Source organism: Pan troglodytes, chromosome 7 (genome assembly GCF_028858775.2).
Source record: "Pan troglodytes isolate AG18354 chromosome 7, NHGRI_mPanTro3-v2.0_pri, whole genome shotgun sequence".
Lineage (NCBI taxonomy): Eukaryota > Metazoa > Chordata > Mammalia > Primates > Hominidae > Pan > Pan troglodytes.
The window spans coordinates 21,334,651-21,360,769 of NC_072405.2; the positions used below are offsets into that span (position 1 = coordinate 21,334,651).

General features: G+C 44.0%; 1 protein-coding gene across 10 annotated transcripts in view; it reads right to left on the reverse strand.

Moving 5' to 3' along the window:
* Positions 1 to 5,171: 5,171 nt before the first annotated feature.
* Positions 5,172 to 26,119, reverse strand: part of DLC1 (DLC1 Rho GTPase activating protein) — a 527,396-nt gene continuing 506,448 nt past the window's right edge. For 7 of the 10 annotated variants that reach the window (XM_016959113.4, XM_016959114.3, XM_016959112.4 and 4 more), the window contains 11 exons: positions 24,607 to 24,670; positions 21,164 to 22,587; positions 20,216 to 20,392; positions 16,899 to 17,058; positions 16,572 to 16,770; positions 14,423 to 14,636; positions 13,130 to 13,244; positions 12,059 to 12,277; positions 10,295 to 10,512; positions 8,098 to 8,271; positions 5,172 to 7,739 (listed from right to left, as the gene is read on the reverse strand). In XM_016959113.4, coding sequence (XP_016814602.1) covers positions 7,619 to 7,739; positions 8,098 to 8,271; positions 10,295 to 10,512; positions 12,059 to 12,277; positions 13,130 to 13,244; positions 14,423 to 14,636; positions 16,572 to 16,770; positions 16,899 to 17,058; positions 20,216 to 20,392; positions 21,164 to 22,587; positions 24,607 to 24,670 — 3,085 coding nt within the window. In that variant the 3' untranslated portion in view covers positions 5,172 to 7,618. The remainder of the gene's footprint in view (positions 7,740 to 8,097; positions 8,272 to 10,294; positions 10,513 to 12,058; positions 12,278 to 13,129; positions 13,245 to 14,422; positions 14,637 to 16,571; positions 16,771 to 16,898; positions 17,059 to 20,215; positions 20,393 to 21,163; positions 22,588 to 24,606; positions 24,671 to 26,119) is intronic. The other 3 variants (XM_063816886.1, XM_063816885.1, XM_054656571.2) reach the window with 2 other exon arrangements.

The window sequence follows — 26,119 nt, forward strand, 5'->3', positions numbered from 1 at the left end:
CCTCTCCTCTCTCTTTCTTTTTTCTTTTTCTTTTCTTTTCTTTTTTTTTTGAAATGGGGTCTTACTCTGTTGCCCATGCCGAAGTGCAGTGGTGGGATCCTAGCTCACCGCAGCCTCAAATTCCTGGGCTCAAGCGATCCTCCCCACCTCAGCCTCTCAAGTAGATGGGACTACAGATCTGAACCACCATGCCCAGCTAATTTTTAATTTTTTTCTCTGTAGAGATGGGGTCTCCCTATGTTGCCCAGGCTCTCGATCTCTTAGGCTCAAGTGATCCTCCCTCCTCCATCTCCCAAAGTGTTGGGATACAGGTGTGAGCTACAGCACCCTTCCTGTTTCTTTCTTAAGAGCATTATTATATAGGCCAAGAGAGTGACAGGGGTTAGATTGCTTGGAAATATTCTTAGATCTTTGAAATAGCATCTGCATTACCCAAATACAGTAGCCACTAGCCACATGAGGCTATTTAGGTTTAAATTAATAAAAGATTAAATAAAATGAAGCATTCAACTCCTCAGTTACACTAGCTGCAGCCACATGTGCTAGTGGCTACCATATTAGCCAGGGCAGATAAGGAACATCTCCAGCATGGCAGAATGTTCTAAGTACTGCCCTACAATTTCTTGAGTCCATTTGTAAATATTATGTAGCTACTATATTTCTTTAAGCTTTCCTATCTCTTTAAACTTCTCCATCTGTAAAATGAGGCTAATAAGTTCTCTCCCTCAAAAGGCTGCTATGAAATGTACTTATCTATTATTTTTTTGAGACAGGGTCTCACTCTATCACCCAGACCGGAGTGCAGTGGCATGATCACTGCAGCTTCCACTTCTTGGGCTCCAGCAATCCTCCAACTTCAGCCTCCAGAGTAGCTGGGACTGCAGGAAGGCCACCATGACCAGCTAATTTTTGTACTTTTTGTAGAGACGGGGTTTTGCTATGTTGCCCAGGCTGGTCTCAAACTCCTGGACTGGAACCATCCACCTGCCTCAGCTTCCCAGAGTGCTGGGATTACAGATTACAGGTGTGAGCCACCACGCCTGGTACTATGAAATTGAAATGAGATATTAACTGTATATAAAGCACACATTCTCTTACCCGGTGCATTATAATATTATAATAAATGGTAGTTCACAGCATGTCCATTCAGACTTGGGCCGAACACATTTGTATTTTAAAAGTGCCTGTAATCTAAAAAGCTTTTGAAATGACCTGCTTGTAAATCAGACTATTTTTGCAGAAACACATCACTTATCATGTTGGTGAGTGCCATTCTCAGATTCATAAAAAGAGTAAGGTTTTTTTTTTTTTTTTTTAGACATAGTCTCACTCTATCGCCAGGCTGGAGTGCAGTGGCATGATCTTGGGCTCACTGCAACCTCTGCCTTCCCGGGTTCAACTGATTCTACTGCCTCAGCCTGCCGAGCAGCTGGGACTACAGGCGCCCGCCACCACGCCCAGCTAATTTTTGTATTTTTAGTAGAGATGGGGTTTGACCATGTTGGCCAGGATGGTCTCGATCTCTTGACCTCGTGATCTGTCTGCCTCGGCCTCCTGGAGGGCTGGGATTACAGGCGTGAGCCACCACGCCTGGCTGCTGTTTTGTATCTTAATAGGAAAGAGAGGTTGGGCGTGGTGGCTCATGCCTGAAATCCCAGCACTTTGGGATGCTAAGGTGGGCGGATCACTTGAGGTCAAGACTTTGAGACCAGCCTGACCAACATGGTGAAACTTCGTCTTTACTAAAAATACAAAAATTAGCCAGGTATGGTGGTGCATACCTGTAATCCAAGCGACTTGGGAGGTTGAGTCAGAAGAATCTCTTGAACCCAGGAGGAGGAGGTTGCAGTGAGCCGAGATCACGCCACTGCACTCCAGCCTGGATGACAGAGTAAGTGAGACTCCATCTCAAAAAAAAAAATTAAAAAAAAAAAAAAAAAAAAGAGAGAGAGAGAGAAGAGGAAACGAGAAGACCTAATGAGTTGTAACACTTTTAGCCCTGAACTCCCCTCCCCTTTAAAAAAAAAAATCCAGCGGTTGAAAAATGTGTGCAGAAAGGTGTTTATTACTATAGGTGTCAACACAGCCTTGAGTCCGGACAGACAAGCCAGCTGCTCTCATGGGACCTGTGTATATACAGCAAAGGTAATTACTTTGGGCTACAGCTACCAACATGATTTAGCAAACTCCCTGCCTGCAAAAGTCTCATCATCCCCTAGAGAATGGGCCCAAACTCATTGCAACTGTGCAGACCTACCTGAGCTTTTCCTGCCACAGGCTCTTTGAGATCTGTTATAATTTGCATTCCTTAGGCAAATGGAATTTAAATTCCTTAGGCAAATTTCATCCTGATGGAACACCAAGATGACATGCATGGCATGATCTCATTGTTTGGGATTTCTGCTTTAGAGTCATTAACGTATGCTTCAACAGGCAGGGGAGGGAAAGCAGCTGGGCTCAGTTCCACTTTGCTTTCCTGAGTGCTCCCTCACAGCTGAATAACCCTTGCTTTTCAAAGCACCTTCACAAATATCTCTGTGGCACTTCCTGATATTCTTGTGTGGTGGTGAGGGCATTATGAGGTATTGCAGAAAGAGTTACAAGACTGGTATTCTGGTCCTGGGCTGCAAGTTAAGAAGCCTGTCAGTAGATGTTCCCGTGTACCCACTAAGAAATGCATAAGAGAGAATGGGTGGGCTGTGATCAGACCACATGTGTAATTAACTGTTCTGTTCTTGCACAAGGGGAGAATCAGGTCCTATGTGTCACAAAGAGGATAAGCGGAGTCTTTCTACACTTCAAATCATATTTGATTTGCGAGACAGACCTACAAATTCTTTCAACCATCAGCCTGAAATGAAACTTTCTCCTCCTACTTATCTTCACCGATTTAAATTCTCCTGTCATCTTAGTAAAAGGGTGACAGAATTTCCTTGGGACGCTGACTCAGGTGGCATAAACCAAAAAGTATCTGAGACAGTTCTCAATCAATGTAGACATTTATTTTGCCAAGGTTAAGGACAATGCCTGGAAGACAGGTCTGTGAATTTCTGCAAAGATGATTTTGAGGCTTCAGTATTTAAAGGGGAAAGGCTGGTTGGTGGGGGAAAGAGGGAGGGTATTACTAAATCCACAAGTTGCCAGAGAAAAGGAGCAGGTAGGGGGCTGGGCTTGGTGGCTCATGCCTGTAATCCCAGCAGTTTGGGAGGTCGAGGCAGGCGGATCACTTGAGGTCAGGAGTTCGAGACCAGCCTGGCCAACATGGTGAAACCCTGTCTCTAATAAAAATAGAAAAATTAGCCATAGAATGGTGCGGACATGTAGGCTTCACGGGGTGCGTGTGAGGCTTAAGTAAGCATATGAAAAGAGGATAAAAGTGCTGTAAAGACACATGAATGCAGCTGTAAAATCCCCCATACCCCTATAACCTCTCTCTTTCTGCACTCCCCTATCTAGTGATGTTGGAAGGTACCTATATCGGATTATCGTCTTCCTTCATTTTTCTTTAGATCTTACTTTTCAGAAATTTCAGTTGTCTCCACAGCCCTGAAAACAAATCTCTTAAAGAATCATGTAATGTTGTTAGATTTTCCCAACTTATTCCATTAAATTGGTAGATAGGATGCTTGGAGTGTGTAAAACAATTACCTTGAGCTTTGTTAAGCCCTTAGCTTCTCCTTCTGAGTGCGTAGGAACCTGTCCTAGTGCTCATCACGTGGCACTGACATTTCTATTTTAAAAATCTGTGAGGGCAGATTTTAATTCTGCAAGGGCAGGGTGATACCAGCCTTGCTCACAGCTTGATCTCGTGTCGGGTACATAGTTGGTGAAAAACTGACAAAATGTGTTGATTAAGCAAGTAGTAGGTGGTGTGATAAGAGCAATCTAAATCCACATTGGGGGCTTGTGAGGGTGGCTACTCCCTCCTTGGTAACCTTGTAAACTATTGGGAACCAATGACTCCCGGTCTCTTCAAATAAAGTACTAGGTATTCAGGCCTATGACATTTTGATCTTTATTTTATACAGCTCTGAACAAACCAGGTTTGAAGAGTCAAAAAAAAAAAAAAAGTCCCTGATGTGTGTGTATGTGTATGTGTGTGTGTGTGTATGTATGTGTGTCTGTGTGTGTGTGTGTGTGTCTTTTAAAAAATGATAAGGGGAAGGCTGGGCATGATGGCTCATGCCTGTAATCCCAGGACTTTGGGAGGCCGAGGTGGGGGATCGCTTGAGTCCAGGAGTTCGAGACCAGCTTCAGCAACATGGTGAAACCCCATTGCCACAAAAAATACAATAATCAGCTGGGTGTGGTGGTATGCGCCTGCAGTCCCAGCTATTTGAGAGGCTGAGTTGGAAGGATCGCTTGAGCCAGGGAGGTCAAGGCTGCAGTAAGCCTTGATCATACCACTGCACTCCAGCCTGGGCAACAGAGTGAGACCTTGTCTCAAAAACAAACAAATCACAAAACAAAAAAACAAAACAAAACGAATTATAAGGTTAGGGCCCCCCCCCCACCGACCTTTTTCTATGCCCAAAGTAAGTATTTGTTGAAATACAACCTCTTCTAGGATAGACATCACATTGTGAGACATGTGATTTGTTAAAATGCCATCACAAACTTTAAAATCAGTAGCCATAGTATCTATATATAGTATCTATGTCACCTTCATCAGTTTAAATTTAAGACTCCAACAGGTTAATTTGTCTTTTTCAGTTTAAAACTTAAGATCCCATGAAGTGGCCGGGCGCGGTGGCTTACACCTGTAATCCCAGTGCTTTGGGAGGCCGAGGCGGGTGGATCACAAGGTCAGGAGATCGAGACCACTCTGGCTAAGACAGTGAAACCCCATCTCTACTAAAAATACAAAAGTTAGCCGGGCGTGGCTGCGTGCACCTGTAATCCCAGCTGCTGGGGAGGCTGAGGCGGGAGAATGGCGTGAACCCGGGAGGTGGACCTTGCAGTGAGCCGAGATCGCACCACTGCACTCCAGCCTGGGCGACAGAGAGAGACTCCATCTCAAAAAAAAAAAAAAAAAAAAAAAAAGTCCCATGAAGTTGGACAATTTCCAGTCTCTGTCATCTGAAAATCAGCAGTGAATGAAAAGGAGGCTTTAAGATGATCGGGATCCTAGATGCTCTTCCCTTTGCAGTAACAGAAGCTAATCCAATCAGTTCAGTATAGCAAATAATAAATTTATTAGGTGCCTACAAGTACAAAATACTGAAAGCCGCTGCAGGGGATTATAAAGATGTGTAGGAGACGAGCCCTGCCCTCAAAGAGCTTACAATCTAGGCAATTAGTCACACAAATAATTTGTGATGGCACTCTAAGTGACCTCAGCAGAGTTCTTGAAAATGTTCATATCCTTCAAATTCTTCTCTTGTCAAATTCAACAGTGGGAAAGAGACCTTTTGTGGCATTCATCGGTGACCCTGACTCTGCTTGCGAGCATCTTTCTGCTGTTGCACGTTGTCGTCACCCTCTCAGCGTCGTTTCCTAACTGGACCTTTGTTGGAGAGAATCTCCGTGCTTCCTGAACCTTCACCAGGGTTTCCTGTTTGGGAGTGGGTGGCTCAGTTGCAGTTTGGCCTTGGAATGATTTGCAGTCTGATTTTTCCTTCAGCAAATCGCTCTTTTGATTGTAGTTGATGCTAAAATGCTATGCTTTGCAATATGTGCTTTTAAGGGTGGGAGTGAGATGCAATATTAAGGAAGGCAGCCCAGACTTTTCCCTTACTTTAAACATTTAATAATAGTGCACTTATTGATTATATTCTGTACAGATATAGAGCAAGTTATAAACCTCTTCCTTTTATTTATTTTCTTCACTTAGACTGTATTCACGTAAAGTGTATTTACAATAAGAAGAAAAAAGCCTTGAGGTACAAAACCCAAAAGAATATCTGAGGTATAAATACAAGTATATCTTAAATAATAATCTTTATCATGCTTTATCTATGTTTGAAAGCACAGTGGACATGTTTCTTAATAGAATGGTATATACAACATACAATCTTACAAATCTGGAAGCCATCAAAATTGAATATCCATGTATATCTTCATGAGGAACACTGATATCCAAAATACTCAAATTTTAAAACTCTAATCTGATGCCCTGCCCCAAAATTCTTCAAAGAACCTTTGAAATAACACTGAAAATGGTAACTAAATTATAACAAAATAAAAATCCTTCTTACAGCTCTCATTCATACATTATTCACTTTTGATCCATACAAAATAAATTTACTAATACTGTCTCTTGAGTCAATCCTTACCATTACAGTAAAACCTGAATAAAGGCCACCCTTCTAAAGGTTCTAAAAAACTTCACTGGTTTGGGTTGGTTTTCTTCTTGTTGCGTTTTACTATGATTACTATTTTTCATTACCACTTAAATATATTTCGAGGGCATTCTAAAGGAAAAAAAAAAAAAAAGAAATGTAGGAAAAATAAAATAAGACAAAAAGTCATAAAACCAGAAAACCTATTTGCTGATAAGAACAAGCCCAATGAATAAACACATGTGGCTTTCAGGAATGCCGTTAACAACCAAAGGCGGGGAAAAAGCCTTTTGTAGGTGAGTTAAATTTACAGGGATTTCCTTGGGACACACATAGTTTCCTGTATTCCCAAACACAGTGTCTTAAGGCATTTCTGTTACAAACACAAAAATGCAAAGAATTCTAACAGGGAAAAAGTGTTGATGCTTGATTTAAGAGTAAGTGTTATCGTGTTCAGTTTTTATATCTCGACTTAAACAAAAAACAAAACAAAACAAAACCCTGTGGATCAGAGCCAGTAAGGCTGGAGGGAGCAGTTCATCCCTGAACTAATCCATACTGGTTAAAACTACATCACTATTTGCAATCGGGTCTAAAAATAAACTGCATTTGGAATGGGTGTAAGAGCCAACCTATTACAATCAAAGTACAGAAGAGGTTCGTGGAAAAGGAATATGCTTAATAACTTCAAAAAAAAAAAACCCATAAATGGACAAGGGTGTTGGGCCCCCTTTCTGGGTGGATTCAGGGGTAGTCAGATATTCCAGGTTAAACTGAACCTGACGCATCAATCTCCTTCTTGGAGGTGTCTCAGTATGCCAGACACTGAATCCACCTTAGACATCTATTGCCATTCAGCCAGCAACAAACACACATTCACACTCCTCTGTGCAAACCTTTCTTTGCTCATCTTGGTGAGAAAACACGTCAAAGAGTACCAACTATTCCAGTGGATACACCAGTCCCTCAACACGCTGCAAATAAAGCGACACAGGTACGCATACACTGATATCACAAGAGAATGAAGTATCTTCATTATCTTCCATAATGTATTTAAAGAGTTTTGCTTCTCAGAAGCAATTTGAATAAGAATACACATTTTTTTTTTTTTTTTTTTTTGCACAGTCTTACATATTCCAGTCAAGGTCTATGAATACAGACCCTCAACAAACAGGAAGCAGCTTTAAAAATGTATCAAATTGCTATAGTCAATTCCTACACTCCAGCTTGTAGTTTTCTTTGTTTCAGGATTAGACACAGAACCCATTCTTCAAGGACTGGCAAAAGTTCTAGAAACAAACACCATGGTGGTGGAAGCGGTTGCTTTGCTTCAGTGATCACCTAGATTTGGTGTCTTTGGTTTCAGTGTTCTGGTTACTGAAGGAATCCCGGATCTTTACAACTTCAGCTGCACACAAATGTCCAAAAGATTTTGTGTACCATTCTGGCATGTGGCCCCTATCAGAGAAAAGAAAGAAAACCTGATGAATTATTGAAGTTAGAAAGCATGGAAATAAAATGAGAAACATCTGTTTGCTAGTTCAAATGCATAAAATCTATCATTTCCCATGCCTTTGAATTCATGGCCGAGCTACCATATTCGCTTTGCTTTAGAACCACATTTTCTAAGGGATCCAAATTAGGAAGCGGTCGCTGAAAGACCAACAAACATGAAATGCTACTTTCTAAACACCACTCTTCATGAAGTCACCAAGAAAAAATGATGTGTTCGTTTAAGGCATTCTTTGCATTAGACAAAAAGTCAGAATTTCCTTCATGACCCTCACCATATAAAAAAATCAGAATCAGAACATACCTTAAGTCAACTCTGCACATGTAGGTGAGTTTGGATTTTCCTGGCCCACAGGGTTCAATCAAATACCTGGACAAGAGCACATTAACCCTCACACCCACCACAGGTGCCCGATCGTGATCCACGGAGGTTAGTAAAAGGGCACAGGCTCCTTTGGGTAAATTAGTCCTCCAGGTTCTGTAGAGACAAAACCAGAGGCAGAAATGATGGAATTTCATAGAAGCCAAGTTTAAAATCGTGCTTCACTCTTCACTATTTGCAGTGTGGTGACGGGTCAGGCTCAGTGGCCATGCTGTGTGACTCAGGCCTAGGTAAATGGCATCCTCTAAACTACTTGCTATGGTGTACATGTGTTCCCCAAAAAGCATGTGATGGAAAGTGAATGCCCAATACAACAGTATTGGGAGGTGGGGCCTAATGGGAGCTGGATTAATGCCAATTATAAAAGAGCTTAAGGCTGGGTTCCGTGGCTCACGCCTGTAATCCCAACACTTTGGGAAGCTGGGGAGGGAGGAATGCTTGAGCTCAGGTGTTCAAGACCAGCCTGGACAACATAGTGAGACCTCATCTCTACTAAAAATAAAAAATATTAGCCGGGCATGGTGGTGTGCTCCTGTAGTCTCAGCTACTCCGGGGGCTGAGATGGTAGGATTGCTTAAGCTGTAATCATGCCACTGTACTCAAACTTGGGCAACAAAGTGATACCCCCCATCTCAAAATAAATAAATATATAAATAAAAATGTCTTGAGGCTGCACGTTTGCTCTTTTGCTCTCCCTTGCCCTCGCTTTGCCCTTCCACTATGGGATAACACAGTAAAAAGACCCTCATTAGGCTGGGCATGGTGGCCCATGCCTGTAATCCCGGCGCTTTGGGAGGTTGAGGTAGGAGGATCGCTTGAGCCCAGGAGTTTTGAGACCAGCCTGGACAATATGGTGAAACCATGTCTCTACCAGAAACAATAAAAAAAATTAGCCAGGTGTGATGACACATGCCTATACTCCCAATTACTTGGGAGGCTGAGGGGGGAGGATTGCTTGAGCCTGGGAGGTGAAGGCTTCAGCAGCCATGAGTGTGCCACTGCACCCTAGCCTTGGTGACAGAATGAAACCATGTCCCCAAATCAATCAAACAACCAACCAACTAACCAGATCCAACTCCTTGATCTTGGACTTCCCAGCCTTTAGAACCATGAGCCAAATAAATATCTGTTCATTATAATTGCCCGGTCTGTGATATTCTGTAAGAGCAGCATTACACGCATGAAGACACTGTACAAGGACTGCTGAATGAGGAACTCTGTACAGAGCCGTGTTACAGAGGGTTTATGTGCTCAGACAGTCTCCTCTTTGAAAAAAGAGCCCATTTGAAGTGTAGCTTAAAACCATTTTTCTATTTCACAAATGTCTTGGAACACAGACACCTAAAGGAGCGCTGGCTGTTTGAAAAGGTCTGGACTTCCAACGTGACATTTCCACAAAGATTTTTGGAATTCTTTCAGTAATATCTCCAGAGAATTTATGAATTACACATACATCAGCCTTAACCACATCTCCCTTGGGACTCAAATGTTATTTCCTGGCTTATTCATTCACTAGCTGTTTCTGACAAGAAAATCTATCCTAAAAGGGGCAAAAATCTGCTACCAATGAGCATATTCATTGGAAGGCGCCTCTCTTTCTGAGCTCAGTTACCAAAGAGTTCAGACCATTCTCAGCGAGGAACACACTGCTAGAATAAATGTAGATCTGTTTTCCATATTTGAAGGTGTTCACTACTTTTCTGGAAGCATATGTTTTGTTTTTTTTATTTAGAAACAAGGTCTTGCTCTGTTGCCCAGGCTGCGGTACAGTGGCATGCTCACAGCTCACTGCGGCCTCAAACTCCTGGCTCAAGGGATCCTCCTGCCTCGGCCTCCCGAGTAGCTAGGACTACAGGCATGCACCACAACATCTAGCTAATTTTTAAAATTTTTTTGTAGAGATAGGGTCTTGCTATATTACCCAGGCTGGTCTTGAACTGCTGGCCTCAAGTGATCCTCCCACCTTGGCCTCCCAAAGTGCTGGGATTACAGGTGTGAGCCACCATATGCCCGGCCTCTACTTTAAATAATGATACCATCTTGTAAGATCAGTGACATATAGGCTTGGTTCATATATGGAGTCATCCTTGTCACAAAAAAACAACAGGGAAGCGCTCACCTTAAAACAACGTAGTCTCGAGCAGGATGAGGTGCCATACTGTTTTGGACATACTGGTAAATTTCAGTTTGGCTGTCCAGAATTTCGATCACTTTTGAATCCAACAGGTCTACATCCCAGAGGTGCTGTTCTTTAAGTAGGCGCTTTAAGATTTCCTCTGGCACAGCAGGGACTTCAATGATTGACCTCCAAAGCCTCAGAGGGGGTCCTTCGCTCACCTGGAAAGAGGATGTATTTTTCAGTGCCAAGGCAATCCATACACACCTAGTTTTTGAAGTCGAATTGTTAGTTAGACTAACAATTTTAGTTACATATAATCAACGTTAATTGATTAAATGATATAAATAATACTATATAATCAGTATATAAAGAAATATTGGGAGCTAATAAATCTAGGACTTAAATAGGCTGCTGTCCCCAAGCATATTTAAGAGCAAGCCAGAAAGTGAAAAAAAGCTGTTGTCAACTCGAGTCAAAATGATGACATTTGAGCCGGGTGCAGTGGCTCATTCCTGTAATCCCAGCACTTTGGGAAGCCGAGGCGGGTGGATCATCTGAGGTCAGGAGTTCAAGACCAGCCTGGCCAACATGGTGAAACCCTGTCTCTACTAAAAATATGAAAATTAGCCAGGCGTGGTGGCAGGCACCTGTAAGTTCAGCTACTCGGGAGGCTGAGGAAGGAGAATCACTTGAACCTAGGAGGCACTTTGCAGTGAGCCGAGATCACACCACTGCACTCCAGCCTGGGTGATGAGAATGAAACTCCATCTCAAAAGAAAAAAGAAAAAAATGATGACATTTGTTTTCTTTTTCTGGGACCTATATCAGAGTGCATGCAATAAAGAAATATCAGTCACTGGCCGGGCATGGTGGCTCACGCCTATAATCCCAGCACTTTGGGAGGCCAAGGTGGGCAGTCACAAGGTCAGGAGTTCGAGACCAGCCTGGCCAATATGGTGAAACCCCGTCTCTACTAAAAATACAAAAATTAGCCTGGCGTGGTGGTGGGCACCTGTAGTGCCAGCTACTCGGGAGGCTGAGGCAAGAGAATCACTTGAAACCGGGAGGCAGAGGTTGCAGTGAGCCGAGATCATGCCACTGCACTCCAGCCTGGGTGACAGAGCAAGACTCCATCTCAAAAAATATAAATAAATAAAAACAAAAACATCAGACATTTGCACTCATTTCCAAAGCCGGCAAGGCCACCCAGCCTACTCCCATTGTTTATTTATTTTCAAGATGGTAGAGGCGGCATCAACATATACCTCCGATGGACCTATCCTGCTGAGCCTTACAAGATGCCTCTGCCCTCAAGAGGTTTACCAGTCCTAACTGGAGTTAATTTCCCCCTAAGGGCTCCCTGCTCATTAAAGGGCCAAGAGAACAGTAACTAAGAACAGAGAAGAGTGCAAAGGGATTCTGACCAAATTATGGAAAAATCGAAGCGTGTCATAGGATGTTCCGCAGCTCAATGCCATTAGCAAAACATTCTAGGGAAGTCTAGTGTGATTCTGTAGAGCCAAAGGAGTTCATTAGAAATAGTTGAAATCCTCTCCCAAGTGTTACACAGGATGAAAATTACTGTTGCTTTGCCCGGTTTCCACTCTCACCACGGGGATCTTACTCACCCCAGTGCCCAGCTCTACAAGGGAGGGTGTGGGCTACAGATCCCCAGACAGATTAGTTGGCAAAAGCGTGTTATCTCTGATGGACCCAAGCTTCGACTCCTGGACTCAACTAGCCGACAACAGGGTGAAGCCTTACCTTCTTATAGGACAGCTCAGCCTGCTCTGAAGTGGAGTAGCTGACCCAGCCTTTAAACTTCTCTTTGACTTCTTTAAACAGGCCATCCACACAGTCCTGGAGGAAGTGTTGGTAGTCAGCTGAGTCATCATTACCCAGGTGCCCGAGTGCTTCCAGAGTGAGGGGCTTGAGCTCTTGTTCGGTATAGGAATTACGACATCGGCTCATTTCCTCGGGAACCTGTGCGGAACATGACAGACAGAAAGGAGGTGAGTCCACCTGTACTCAATCTCAATGCCCATCAGTGGAAAAGACTGGGTAGGAACAATGGCCTGGTCCTTAAAGCAGTGCGGGCATCTTCCCGCCGGAGGTGGGCTATCATGCTGACTGCACGTGGTATCACGAGGATATGAACAGATCACCTCCATAAATGTATCTGAAATCTTATTTCCATGTAAGGTCTTTGGAAAGTTAGAGTAGGGGGAGTGAATTACATTGGTCAAAGCAGGTTTCTCAGATACGGAAGTGGATACAGAAGTTTAATTCCAGATAATTTGTTGCTTTTTCTTCCTTCCTTTCTTTCTTTTTTTTTTTATTTGAGAGAGAGTTTCATTCTGTTACCTAGTGGAGTGCAGTGGCAAAATATTGGCTCATTGCAACCTCCACCTCCCTGGGCTCAGGTGATCCTCCCACCTCAGCCTCCCAAGTAGTTGAGACTACAGGTGTGCACCACCACACCCGGCTAATTTTTAAATTTTTTTTTGTAGAGATGAGGTCTCACCATGTTGCCCAGGTTGGTCTTGAACTCCGGAGCTCAAGTGATCCACCCACCTCAGTCTCCCAAAGTGTTAGAATTACAGGCGTGAGCCACTGCGCCAGGCTGCTTTTCCAAGTAAAGGGACAATTTCATTAAACATGATTAACTCTAGCTGATCCATTATAATATATGTAAATAAGACATTCTCAGGCTATTTATACCATCTCTAGCTGTGGAAAAGGTCTTCAGGTAAGACATGAACAAGGATCAAGCCTAAGATTTTGTACCTATTCACATTATCCTTAATAAAGGAGCCAAACTTCTCAATTCCTTACCTGGAAAAGCTTCTTGCACTCGGCGATCATATGGGCCAGCCCTTGAGTGGCAGCTAGGTTTTCATTCAAATCTTTCTGATCTGGTTTGCCCAAACTTTGTTTTCTTTGCATTACCCTAGGTAGAAGAAATACAGGAGGGGAACAATTCAAATATTTATATATTTTTCTTCAAGGTATTATTCAAGGAAACCCAAAGAAGAGAGAAAAAAAAATTTTCACTGTAATCTGTTTATTGTTAAGTGGATTAAGAGTGTTTTTACTTTAGTCACCAGAGTATCTCAGAGTTTTGTCAACAACACACAAAAAACATTAAAGAGATATGCTTTTGATGAAATCCAGGTGATTCAAACCATTTAATTAAATAGGTTCCTACTGGGAACAGGGCAGCTTGTAGGGGCTGTGTTTGCATGGTGGGGGAGCAACTTCTGAAGAGTGTGGGAAAGGAGTCCCAGGGAGTTGGAGTAAAGGGTGTCATCATCTTTATCTGCCTGAATACACAGGCCCCCTCCCACAGGTGAGGGCTAAGTCCATTGTTTCCTTGACCTTTTGTCTTCATCTTATTTGATCTCTCTCCTCTACTCATCTCTAGCTCTGTATCCCATTGCAGTTGGAATGCCCCAGTCAACTTTAAGAACTATTTAAATGTGGCCGGGCGCAGTGGCTCACGCCTGTAATCCCAGCACTTTGGGAGGCTAAGCCGGGTGGATCATAAGATCAGGAGCTCGAGACCAGCCTGGCCAACATGGTGAAACCCCGTCTCTACTAAAAATATAAAAATTAGCCGGGCGTGGTGGCAGGCACCTATAGTCCCAGCTACTCGGGAGGCTGAGGCAGGAGAATGGCTTGAACCTGGAAGGCAGAGGTTGCAGTGAGCTGAGATCGTGCCATTGCCCTCCAGCCTGGGCAACAGAGCAACACTCCGTCTCAAAAGGAACTATTTAAACATACATTTAAACATTATACGACTTTCAGAAGCAACCTAACCTGCACTAGCACAACCAGGCCCCAGGCCTCTAGCTAAGAAATACTTTTCAAGTTCCTTTAGAGCTGAGGAAAAGGATCAGTTCGATGGATTTTGTCTGTGGGGGTTAAGTCCAGTGAGACTATTTTCTCATGCACGCCAACAGACCAGTCTCAGGTATGTCTTTATTAGCGGTGTGAGAATGGACTAATACAGCGGTCTAACCTTCTTGCTTGTTTCAGGAAAGAGTCCCACAAAACCACAGCTACAGAGAGTCCTAGGAAGAATGTAGGCTGCCCCCTGTGTGCATGCACCTCCCATGCAGACCGTACCTGGGAGAGGAATTCTCTCTCTTCAGGGTGTTAAGATGGAAGAGGGAAGGCGCTAAGCACACGGCCAGGTTGGTTGGGGTCATCTGGTTTTCTTTTACGGCTGCTGTGACATCGCTCAGGAAATAAAGCAGGGTCTGCAGAACCTCCCGGTTCTCGTCAGGCAGCAGCATGATGGCAGCCTTGATGGCCTGCAGGCGCTGGTCCTTGGGCACATCTGCACGACACCAGCACTTTCCCCATCAGCTTGGTGAATTTGCATGGACATTGCAAGGAAATGTCCCAGAGCAAATATCAGCATCAAATACCTCAGCCCAGTACTGAACAAGCACTTGTAGAAAGTGCACTAGAGGTTAATACGGTAAAAGTTATGAATTGCCACCGGCGTCACTATCCTCAAGTATTTCCTGCCTCATGAAGGAGTGAAAAAAATTTTAAACACCCACAATACCCAAGCACTCTTAAATCCACCTCAGATTTCGGCTCTAGAGGATGCCTGCTCTTTTAGTTTACAGAATAGTTTTTTCTTTCCTAAGCATGAAAAAAAAAAATCCCTAATTTATCAATCTCAATTACTGAAAACACTATACACTTTTGTTTAGTGTTGATGAAAAATCTTATCTGAGATATGTACAAGAACGTAAGAACAGAGATCTCTCAGCCTTGAGTACAAAATGTTCAGTATCTCTGGAGATTTGCATGAGTTTAACTGATTTGTTCCTTCTTGAAGTGGGAAAAGCTGCTAAAATATTCAGTTCTGAATTGAACTGAACTGAAAATATTCAGTTCAGTTCAATTAATAAATAAAATACACTGAATTAGTAATTTCTTAAGTTTTAGAAAGCATGCTCGAGAGGCTGTTATAAAAATGCATATGAATATGCAAATATATAAAAATGCAAATAAACCCATAAACAATCTACAGGTAGAAAATGCTGATCCCGATCTTCAGGTCTCCTTGAATACACAACTCTTTAAAAGAGCATGTGGTGGAAAAATCAAGTCACTCAAATGTAGCTCCATGGGACAAACTGATTAAACAGCTCCATGGTTACAACACATAACAAATACCTCGGCGAGGAAAATGTGACCTGTGTTTTTATAAAATATGAAAGGATGAAACAACCAATGAAATAATCCAGACCACCTCCATTTCTCATAAAATAAAGTCCATTATGCCAGTCCTAGAGACAATTTGAGCGCTAAGAGAGGCTGCTTTTAAATTACGTTGCTGTAATACCACACTGAGCCAAGAAAAACACAAGGCTGTAAAAGCCATAATCCTGATCTTGATCATTAATTTCGACAACTGTTTTCTTTAAGCTTTACATAAAAGTAAGAAGGGCATGGGTATTGTTCTCCCAAGTATTTCTGGCAGAGACTGAGATGAATAACAGAAAAAGATTATTTATTCATTTTACAGCAAGATAAAACACACAGACACCTGTGAAATTTTAAATCCAATGGCCCTCCAAGAGGGGTGTGAAGCAACTGAAATTTCTGTAGACAAGGTGGAGACAGAAAGATATCTTCGTACCTGATCTTTATCTGACCAGCTCAGATAACACTGTTCTAGAAACTAATGAAAGTCTAACTTTTCATTTTACACGTAAAAACGTACAATTGCATCAGTCATTAGAGACTGGGAAATTTATTTTCACATCATTCAATAATTATACAGAAACCTGTTCCACAAACAAGGCGGCAAGGAAGAAGGTGATGACATGGGTTTCCAAGAGGTCACCATGCAGACTCTCTTGTCAAAAGAACGCTATCAAGGCCAGGCGTGGTGGCTCACACCTGTAATCCTAGCACTCTGGGAGGCCGAGGTGGGAGGATCACTTGAGGTCAGGAGTTCGAGACCATCCTGGCCAATATGGTGAAACCCTATCTCTGCTACAAATACAAAAATTAGCCGGACGTGGTGGCGCCCTCCTGTAGTCCCAGCCACTTGGGAGGCTGAGGTGGGAGAATTGCTTGAACCTGAGAGGCAGAGGTTGCAGTGAGCCGAGGTCACGCCACTGCACTCCAGCCTGGGTGACAGAGCGAGACTCCATCTCAAAAAAAAAAGAATGCTATCAAGGAAGCTACAAGCTTCAGTTGGTCCCATTTTTCCCCAATGCCAACAGTCTTAAGATCAAAGGACACTCACACTGGTAGATCTGTAGAAAGGTTTCCGAGAGTTTGTTCGTCATTAGTGGCTCAGGAAGATCTCGAAAATACTGCTTCAGCATGTCTGCCACGTCATAAGCAGACTGTCCTTCGTAGTTGACACAGTCTATGGCACCTTCATTCATCTGGCGCAGAGCCTGAATCCGGGACTTGACCCCCGATTTTCTGAAGAGCCCAACCTGTCGGAAGAACAACACTAAGTGTGGGGTACATTCACACAGACGCAGTGTTTACACCACACAACTAGAAGAAGCTGCATGTAATCCGAGCTCCCCTGAGTACGTGGACCCGCAGGCAGCGCTCTCACCTGATCCAAACAATGATTCCGGAGGTATCGCATGGCCTGCTGGATGCTCTGAGGCAACGGTTGTCCTGTGCGCTGCACGTTGACCGTCAGTGGGACCCCAAACACACTCCGGTCCTTGTAGTCTGGAACCTTGATCCTCTTCATGAACTTGGGCACGGCCCTGTTAAAGAACACAGAGATGGTGGTGTTGGGGGAGACATGTTCACTTGTCTGTCTACACTTGTCCAATTCTGCAGGTAAACCCTGTGGGCTCCAGATCTGTGCTAATATGGTGGCGGCTACTTAAATTTAAATTAAACAAAATGACAAATTCAGTTCCCCAGTGGTACTGGCCACACTTCAGGTGCTCCTTCATCTTTTGTGCTCAGTACCTACTTTATTGGCCTGTGCAGATAAAGAACATTCCTATCATCCAGACAGTTCTCCTGGACAGTGCTGTTCTAGATCTTCTAAGAGTGGGGGTTGTCAGGTCCATTTCCTAAGTTAGGAGCGTCCTTCCACCTTGAACCTGGAGAATTGGGGTCTACAGTCTTAAGGAAGCTGATGGATTTCCTTACAGAATGGCGGTATAGGAAGGAACAAGCAGAAAACAACATGTAATACCCTAATTAGGTGCATCTGATAGAGTGTGAAAAACAAGGTCCCTTTTGTCTTGAAAAAAGGGTAAGAATCACTTCTGAGTTCTTGATGAGATCGAAAGCACTTAGGGTCAAAAGGCGCAGATAATACAAGATGGGAAAACAGCAATGAGAGCCTAACACAATGGGAGCCAACTCCAGAGCTCAACAGTGAATGACCTGAAGTCAAAATAAAGTCTGCTGCTGATGACCCGGAGAACATTACATCTTTAGGTTTCTAAAGGAAGATGGAAAAGGAACAAGGGGGGTTTTGTGAGCTGACCCCAGGCTCCCTGGTGTCCTGAAACCAGGTCCACCCCAGCACTATATGCAACAGCAGGAAACCCATGTCATGCATTTCAGGCTGTCAAGCAGAAATTCCAGCTCTCCAAATGACCTCTCTGAACAGGACCCGAAAGGGCAAGGCCAAACAGGAAAAGAACCTTGTGTAGGATTCCTCCCTGCTCCACAGATCCTACCATGTGAGGCTTTTACAGTTGGTTTTGAGTCACTGGAAACACTGACCAGAACTCAAGAAGTATTATGGACTTTCAGATTCTTGAGGGTTTGGTGGGATGGGGGTGGGCCACTCCGAAATGAGAATCTAAAATATGCAGTTTTAAATAGCCAGCAGGGAAAATATTACTCTAAGCACAGAGGAACTCCAGAGAAGACAGACTGCTTTGCCTTTTGAATGCTCACCAGCAGCCATGGCATGTTACTGTTTATAGCTCCAGGAAAGGTAAAACGAAAGAGCAGAGTTAAGTTTGTATTTCCATACAGTTAAGTGTATGGTATCATGGCTATAAGTGTGCATAATACTCGCTTTGTCGGGGGAGAAAAGCCCGACGGCGGAATGTGAAAAGAACACATTACGATCCCCACCGAGAATCTGAAGCATGTGAGGATAAACCGGTCAATACTTATTTCTGTCATTCAGAACAAACAACTTCTGTATTTAGCAAGGCTCACATAATAACAGCCTTTGAACGGGAGGTGCTTTGATGCTGAAGTTAAATCTGCTATGAGTCCTAAGGAGAGGAGGAGCTGGAGACAAAAAGAACAGTTTCCTTGCTTTGCCGACTTTCTCAAGCAACTTGGGTTTGCTACAGTGTGCTACTAATGAAATGGGCGGCTTCTCCATTTTTATCAAATACGGTAGTTGTGCGACTGGATAATAAACACTCAGATTACTGAAAAGACTTAAGGATTCCCAGATGACACTGAAAAATGCACTGAGATGTCAATCTAGAAACATTTCTCTGCTTGGCACTGATAGCAGAAAAATTAAGATGTACCCAGATCAGGTGATATCCATGACCCATCTAGCCTTACAGCCTACCCTTCACATTCTATATACTAAGGAGCTATATTTTTCAAAGCAATTATGAACAATTTGTACAATGCATTTCATCTCTACATTTGAGTCTATAATATGTTAGAGTGGTGAATTCCTTAAAATAATTATTCACTGTTAGACAGTCTTTGCTAGAAAAAAAGTAACCTGAATTCTTTAGCACAGGTGGACGCTACAAATATTCACATCCAAATTTATTATTATTATTATTATTTTTTTTTGAGATAGAGTCTTACTCTGTCACCCAGGCTGGAGTGCAGTAGCCTTATCTTGGGGCTCACTGCAACCTCCATCTGCTGGGTTCAAGGGATTCTCATGCCTCAGCTTCCTGAGTAGATGGGATTACAGGTGCATGCCACCACACTCAGCTAATTTTTGTATTTTTAGTAGAGATGGGGTTTCGCCATGTTGGCCAGGTTGGTCTCAAACTCCTGGCATCATGTGATCCACCTATGTCAGATTCCCAAAATGCTGGGATTACAGGCATGAGCCACCACACCCGCCCCAAAATGATTTCTAAAAACAGGCATGAATACGGTTATAAGACCAGGTACTGTAAATCAAGAATTTCAAAGATGGTCTCATTAAATCTTATTGTTTTCCTTTTCCTCCATCCACAAATACGATCTGATACTGTGCATATATTTACTTATAGTGGATTATTCTTAATATTGGGAAGGAGATGCCTATACCACGTGATGCAAGAGTAATGCATTCTCACCCCATCAACTGGCAATCTGTCACTCAAAGAGCTGAAAACTCAATCAACCCACCCACGCTGATAATTTCCTAAGACTCCACTGGCTTCAACAATATCAAATGTGGCCTCAAGAATATAGAGAGTGGCTGGCGTGGTGGCTCACACCTGTAATTCCAGCAACTTGGGAGGCCGAGGCAGGTGGATCTCTTGAGCCCAGGAATTCCAGACCAGCCTAGTTAACATGGTGAAACCCCATCTCTACAAAAAGGAAAAAAGAAAAAAAAAAAAAAAAAAAAAAAGCTAGCCGGGTGTGGTGGAAAGCAACTGTAGTCCCACCTACTCAGGAGTCCAGCCACTCTGGAGCCTCAGGTGGGAGAATCGCTAGAGCCCAGAAGGTCAAGGCTGCGGTGAGCCGAGATCACACCACTGCACCGCACTCCAGCCTACGTAACAGAGCAAGACCCTGTCTCAAAACAAACAAACAAACAAACAAACAAAAATGCAGAGAGTGATTGCCATAGGATGACAGATGAAATATATTAATAAAGGAGAGAAGTGTCATTTTTTACTATGGGGACAACCTCAAGGAACTGACCAAAAATATCATTTTCAACGACAGTTGACTGATCATTTAAACTCTTACCAGCTAAAACCATGCTTGTTAGAAGGTGTGTATTTCTCCAGCAGGGCCGTTAGCTTTAGGAGTGAGTATTTCTGCAGCAGGTTCATCTGGGCCACAGACTGGCAGTTAATCTGTAGTGATACAGAGTTGAGGCTTGGCCGATGTGAGCTCTGGAAACTGTGCCATCTCAGTCGGTGCCTGCAAGAGAAGAGGAGAGGAAAGTGAGTGTGAAGCCTTTTTATTTGATTTTATTTATTTTATTTTTTCTTGCTCTGTTGCCCAGGCTGGAGTGCAGTGGTGCCATCACAGCTCACTGCAGCCTTGAACTCCTCGGCTCAGGTGATCCTCCTGCCTCAGCCTCCTGAGTAGCCAGGACTGTAGGCCTGTGCCATCACATCTGACTCATTCTTTAATTTTTTGTAGAGATGGAGTCTCCCTATGTTGTCCAGCTTGGTCTCAAACTCTTGGCCTCAAGTGATCCTCCCACCTCGGCCTCCCAAAGTATTGGATTACAAGTGTGAGCCACTGTGCCTGGCCCAAGGGCTTTTTAATAGGTAGAAGCAACATTAGCAATGGGCTGCTTGCTGGTATCTTATCTTAGGAACTGATAGGACTTGATTTCTATCCCATGCTTTAATCCCCATTATGGGAAAATATACACAATATAAAGTGCACCATTTTCACCATTTTTAAATGTGCAGTTGAGTGGCACCAAGTTCATTCTCATTGTGTGACCATCTCTGCCAACCATCTCCAGAACTTTTTTCATCTTCCCCAACCGGAACTCTATACCCATTCAATCCTATCGATTTCTTTGGATTTTGGTGCTTCCTGGTTTGACACCTTCCTTAGGAATGGACATGGCTAAGAATGCCAGACTTAATCCCATTTCCTCCCACAGAACAAGCACAGGCAATGTCTTTCTGACCCCCGGTGCCCCACACCCGGAGGCAGGAGAAAAGTTCTTACCTGTTGGACCTGGTTAGGGAAGCCCCAACCCCAGAATCCCTTCTTTCCGGGATGTCGGAGGGCTCTTCCGGTTCATTCAGGGAGTTGCCTGTGCTGTCCAGGTCGCTGGGTGTGGTTCGGTCGTTGTCCACATCCAGGTGTATCTGTTTTGGAGAGGACGGGCAGGGAGAGACCGAGTCCAGGGCTGAGTCCGAATCTCCCTCATCAGAAAACTTCTCCGACCACTGATTGACTATCCGCTGCATCCCCTTCACGTGGTAGAGGATGTCGTCCAGCTCGGGGAAGATGTCCTCGTTCTCCAGATCCGCCAGGTCCCCTGAACTGGAGTAGAGGATGGAGCCCGGCACGTTGTCGTAGATGCTCAGGCGGCTGCTCATGGAGCTGGAAGAATTGCGTCTCTGCAGTTCCTTGGGGCTGTCGCTACTGTTTTCCCTCCTGAGGCTGATGTGGCCAGGGCCGTGGAAGCTTCCCGTCCTCCAGTTCACAGAGCCGTTATTCCCCGAGGGGGAGAAACTGCCATTGGTGAGAGCTTTGGGGAAAGTGCCAGGCTTGTGATCTTCAGGGATGTAGAACACCGTGTCCTCTGGGTAGCTCTCGCGGTTCTTAAAGTTCTGCTCCATCACGTTGTTAAATGTTGACTGATTGAAAGGATCGAAGCCCTCTAAGTACATGCCCACCCGCTTGTTGCACGCACTGAGGCTCCGGGTCCTCGTAACAGGGCTGGGCGTGCTGACCGCGCTGCTGGTCTCCGACTGGCTGCTGCTGCTGCTGGTCTGCGTGGAGTTGGAAACGCTCCTCTTTCGTACCATGGGGACGTTGATGCGGTTGCCGTTGAGGGCGGAGATCTCCACGCAGTTGAGCTGCTTCAGCTTCTCCTCATCCATCCCCTCTTGCAGGATGGGCCCGCTGATGATCAACCCCAGCTTTGAGGGCGCTTTGTGCTTGCTGTGATGGGAGCCCTTGAGCTTCAGGCTCTCCATCCGTTTCAGCAGACTGCGCGTCTTGGACTTGGCAGTTTTTTCGTGGCCTTTCATGCTGAAGCTGAAGCTGGACAGTTCCTTGGGAGAGGGCAGGCTGCCGAAAGAGTCGTCATTGCCTGCCAAGTTGCTGGAGGAGCAAACGCTGATGACGGAGTTAGTCCGGGGGGTGGCAGCATCCTCGCTGGGGGGCGCGTGGCTGGGGAGGCTGCCAGTGCTGCTGAGGCTGCGGACGGAGGACACCTCCTGGCGCTCGCTGAGGTCCATCAGTGTGCCTCCGGGGCTGGGGCTGTCCTTCGAGTGGGAGTCGTCTGGGGACCCAGGGACTAGGTCTTGTTTTGGAGAAAAGACATCAAACTCTTCAAGCCGGGACCACCTCTTGCTGTCCCTTTGGAAAGTCCATTTGCCACTGATGGCACAAGGCTCATCCTCGTCTGAATCGTCACTCTGCAAAGACAGAAAGGAGCCATTCACACACTGGGGCTGGCAGCCAGCAGGGAGCAGGGCATGAGCAGGAGGCTGCTCATAATATGCCAGTAGTATCAATTTCCCCCTTGTACTTCATGATTTTAATTTTAAAGTTTTTTTTTTTTTTTTTTTTAGAAATAGGGTCTCACTCTGTTGTCCAGGCTGTATTGCCCAGGCTGGTTCTGAACTGCTGACCTCAAGTGAACCTCCCACCTGAGCCTCCCAAAGTGCTGCGGTGACAGGGATAAGCTACTGTGCCCAGCCCCACTTACATATTCTTTTTGTTTTTTAAATTTTTTGTAGACAGCAGTAGTCTTACTATGCTGCCTAGGCTGGTCTCAAACTCCTGGCCTCAAGCGATCCTCCCACGTGGGCTTCCCAAAGTGTTGGGATTACAGGCATGAGCCACAGTGCCCGGTGTTTTGTTTTGTTCTTTAAATAACAAAGATGTATTTAAAGAATTTAACAGGAGAGTGCCTGACCAAATGTTGCAAGTTAAATAAGAACTATTTTATGGAAACTCTGGGATCCATAGGCTGTTCTTTAGTTGCTCACAGAGGAAACCTCTGAGATGGTGAAAATTCCAGGCATGCAAAATATTTTGAACTGAAGTCAGCAATGAGCAGGACTGCCTCTGGGCTGCCTTCCATTGTGCTGTCTTTTGTTGGTGTATGTTTATATTCCCTCTTGCAATTAAAAAGGTAGTTTTCAAACACTAAGAAGAGTGGCAACTTAAATCTCTAGACACTAAAAATGTATAAGGTCTCCCACCGGAGTAAAGGGGCCCTGGATCAAGGTGGGTCATCAAGCAGCTTCAATCCACTATCAGTGCTTTGGAGACTCTTACCAGTACCTTTTCTTCCCCTCCCCCACAAGACATGAAGGCTAGCGCTCAGGCCACAGCTGACCTGTGAAGTTTCAACCTCAGTCATGCTCCAGCCAATTGAACAAGGCTTCACAAATACCCAGCCCTGACAGCTCGCGGCATTCATAAACACTAAGGAACGTCTTTGCTGATTATGCCCGATTTATGTACAGGACTCAGGGATAAGCTGTCACACGGACTATTGCATCTTGGCCTTTTCGGCAGGATATGAAAGGGCACAAGTCGGTATGATACATGTCTTTTCCACTGGTGTGGAAAATATCCTGTGGCCCAAGTTTCACAGGACAATGAGTGGCAAGCATGGAGCGCTGGCTTCTAGGACTCTTCTGCACAGCTCAGTGGGCGCTGAGGTTCCAGTTCATTTGTTTAAAAGCTTTAACTCCCCAAGAAGGCAACTTTTTGCAGCTCAGGGATTCTGGCATAATTAAAATTTGAACCCGGAAGTCAGAAATATGTTCTTTGAACAGACTCATTCCTGTTTACTCTAATTTGTGACACTTACTCCCAGTACTACACCCACCTCTTCTCCTAAGATCTCATAAAAAGTCTTCACAACTCACACGCAGAAGGAAATACCATCCAGTTCGGTTGTGTACCACCATTTGACTAAACTTGTGGGATCTCCTGCCTTCTCCTCTTCCTCCTCCAATTCCTTTCCTCCCTCCAAATCTCTTATTATTCTTCAGTATTGCACAAATCGGCCTTCGCTTTCATCTCTACAGCTTTGAAGCACAGTTATTGTTATATTTGGGAAGACAGAAGAGTTGGAAATAAACCTCAGTTGATTTCCTCTATAAGCAATGCAAAAATCCACTGGGATTCCTTAAGCATGATCCCTTTATTATGTAATAGGCATTGAGTTAGTAATTAGGCAAAATAATAGCTGATGTGATCAGGTCAAAAACAATAGATAAAATAATGTAATGGACTAGTTGCAACTATTGGCTTCAACTACATAAGGCTATCAAGTCTAGGCGATACCATTCAAGATGTAGATGCTTACGGAACAAGAAACTAAGAGCTGGAGAAACAAAACCTATTACAAAACACATCATTCACTTTTTTGTTTGCCCCTTTTCCCCCTCATTCTATTATGCAATTTGTATACTCACTCGTTTCCGATGAGGACTAATTTCTAGCTTCATCACCGCACATTTGTTTAAAGTATTTAGACGCCTATAGAGCAAAGAAATAACGTTAGCAAAGATAGGCAACCACTCTCTAATGAGTGGATAAACACCTGTTTTTAAACAATTCATATATTTAAGGAGTTTCTTGAAACTCAGTAATACCTAATACCTAGAGGAGTATTAGAAACTTATTTAAAAAGTGAGTCATTTAAAAATACCTTGGCCGGGCGTGGTGGCTCACGCCTGTAATCCCAGCACTTTGGGAGGCCTAGGCGGGTGGATCACGAGGTCAGGAGAGCGAGACCATCCTGGCTAACACGGTGAAACCCCGTCTCTACTAAAAATACAAAAAAACAAGCCGGGCGTGGTGGTGGGCGCCTGTAGTCCCAGCTACTCAGGAGGCTGAGGCAGGAGAATGGCGTGAACCCGGGAGGCGGAGATTGCAGTGAGCCGAGATAGCGCCACTGCACTCCAGCCTGGGCGACAGAGTGAGACTCCTTCTCAAAATAAATAAATAAATAAATAAATAAATACCTTTATGTTTTGTAAGTTTTTCACTTTAATTTTTATATTTTAGTGTGAAATGGCACACAGCTATGATACTGTCAAGTCTCTCTGATTCTTCAACTCTCAATGAGTTGTTCTTACTAAGAAAAATCATTCTTCCAATAACTCTTAGGTTGAGCCATTATGGACTGCCGCACATGGAGCCAAGAAAGAAAAGTTTGTGACTCGGCACGGTGGCTCATGCCTGTAATCCCAGCACTTTGGGAGGCCGAGGCAGGCAGATCACTTGAAGTCAGGAGTTTGAGACCAGCCTGTCCAACATGGCGAAACCCCAACTCTACTAAAAATGCAAAAATTAGCTGGGCATGGTCGTGGGTGCCTGTAATGCCAGCTACTCGGGAAGCTGTGGCAGGAAGAATCGCTTGAACCTGGGAGGTGAAGGTTGTAGTGAGATGAGATTGTGCCACTGCACTCCAGCCCGGGCAAAAGAGCCAGACTCCATGTCAAAAAAAAAAAAAAAAAAAAAAAAAAAAGAAAGAAAGCAAAGAAAAGTTTGTGATGTCTCCTTTCATAGAAATAGAAACAGCAAAACAGCAATAAAGAACCAAGTAGTTTTTGGCAAAATAAACAGTGTCTTGTATTTCAAATCAAAACTCACATTTAAAAAATTAGTTTTAGTTATCTCCGATGAATCATAATCTTGGACAGCCTGTTTAAAATTTTAGAGTCCTTGCACAGAATGGAAATTGAAGCCCTCTTTAATATCCAATATTTAGAACAGCTTCCTGTTATAGGACAATATAATGTGTGCTATAGTCACGGCAAATGATCATTTAAAGAATTTGCGTACTGTAACTTCAAGGATCCAAATCTTACCGGGTTCAAAATTAAGCACTCAGGTAAGACTCTTTTTGCAACAGGCATCCTATTGTCATTTTGATACCAATACTTTCACCTCTGCCAAACAGCAATATCAATTTAAAATTAG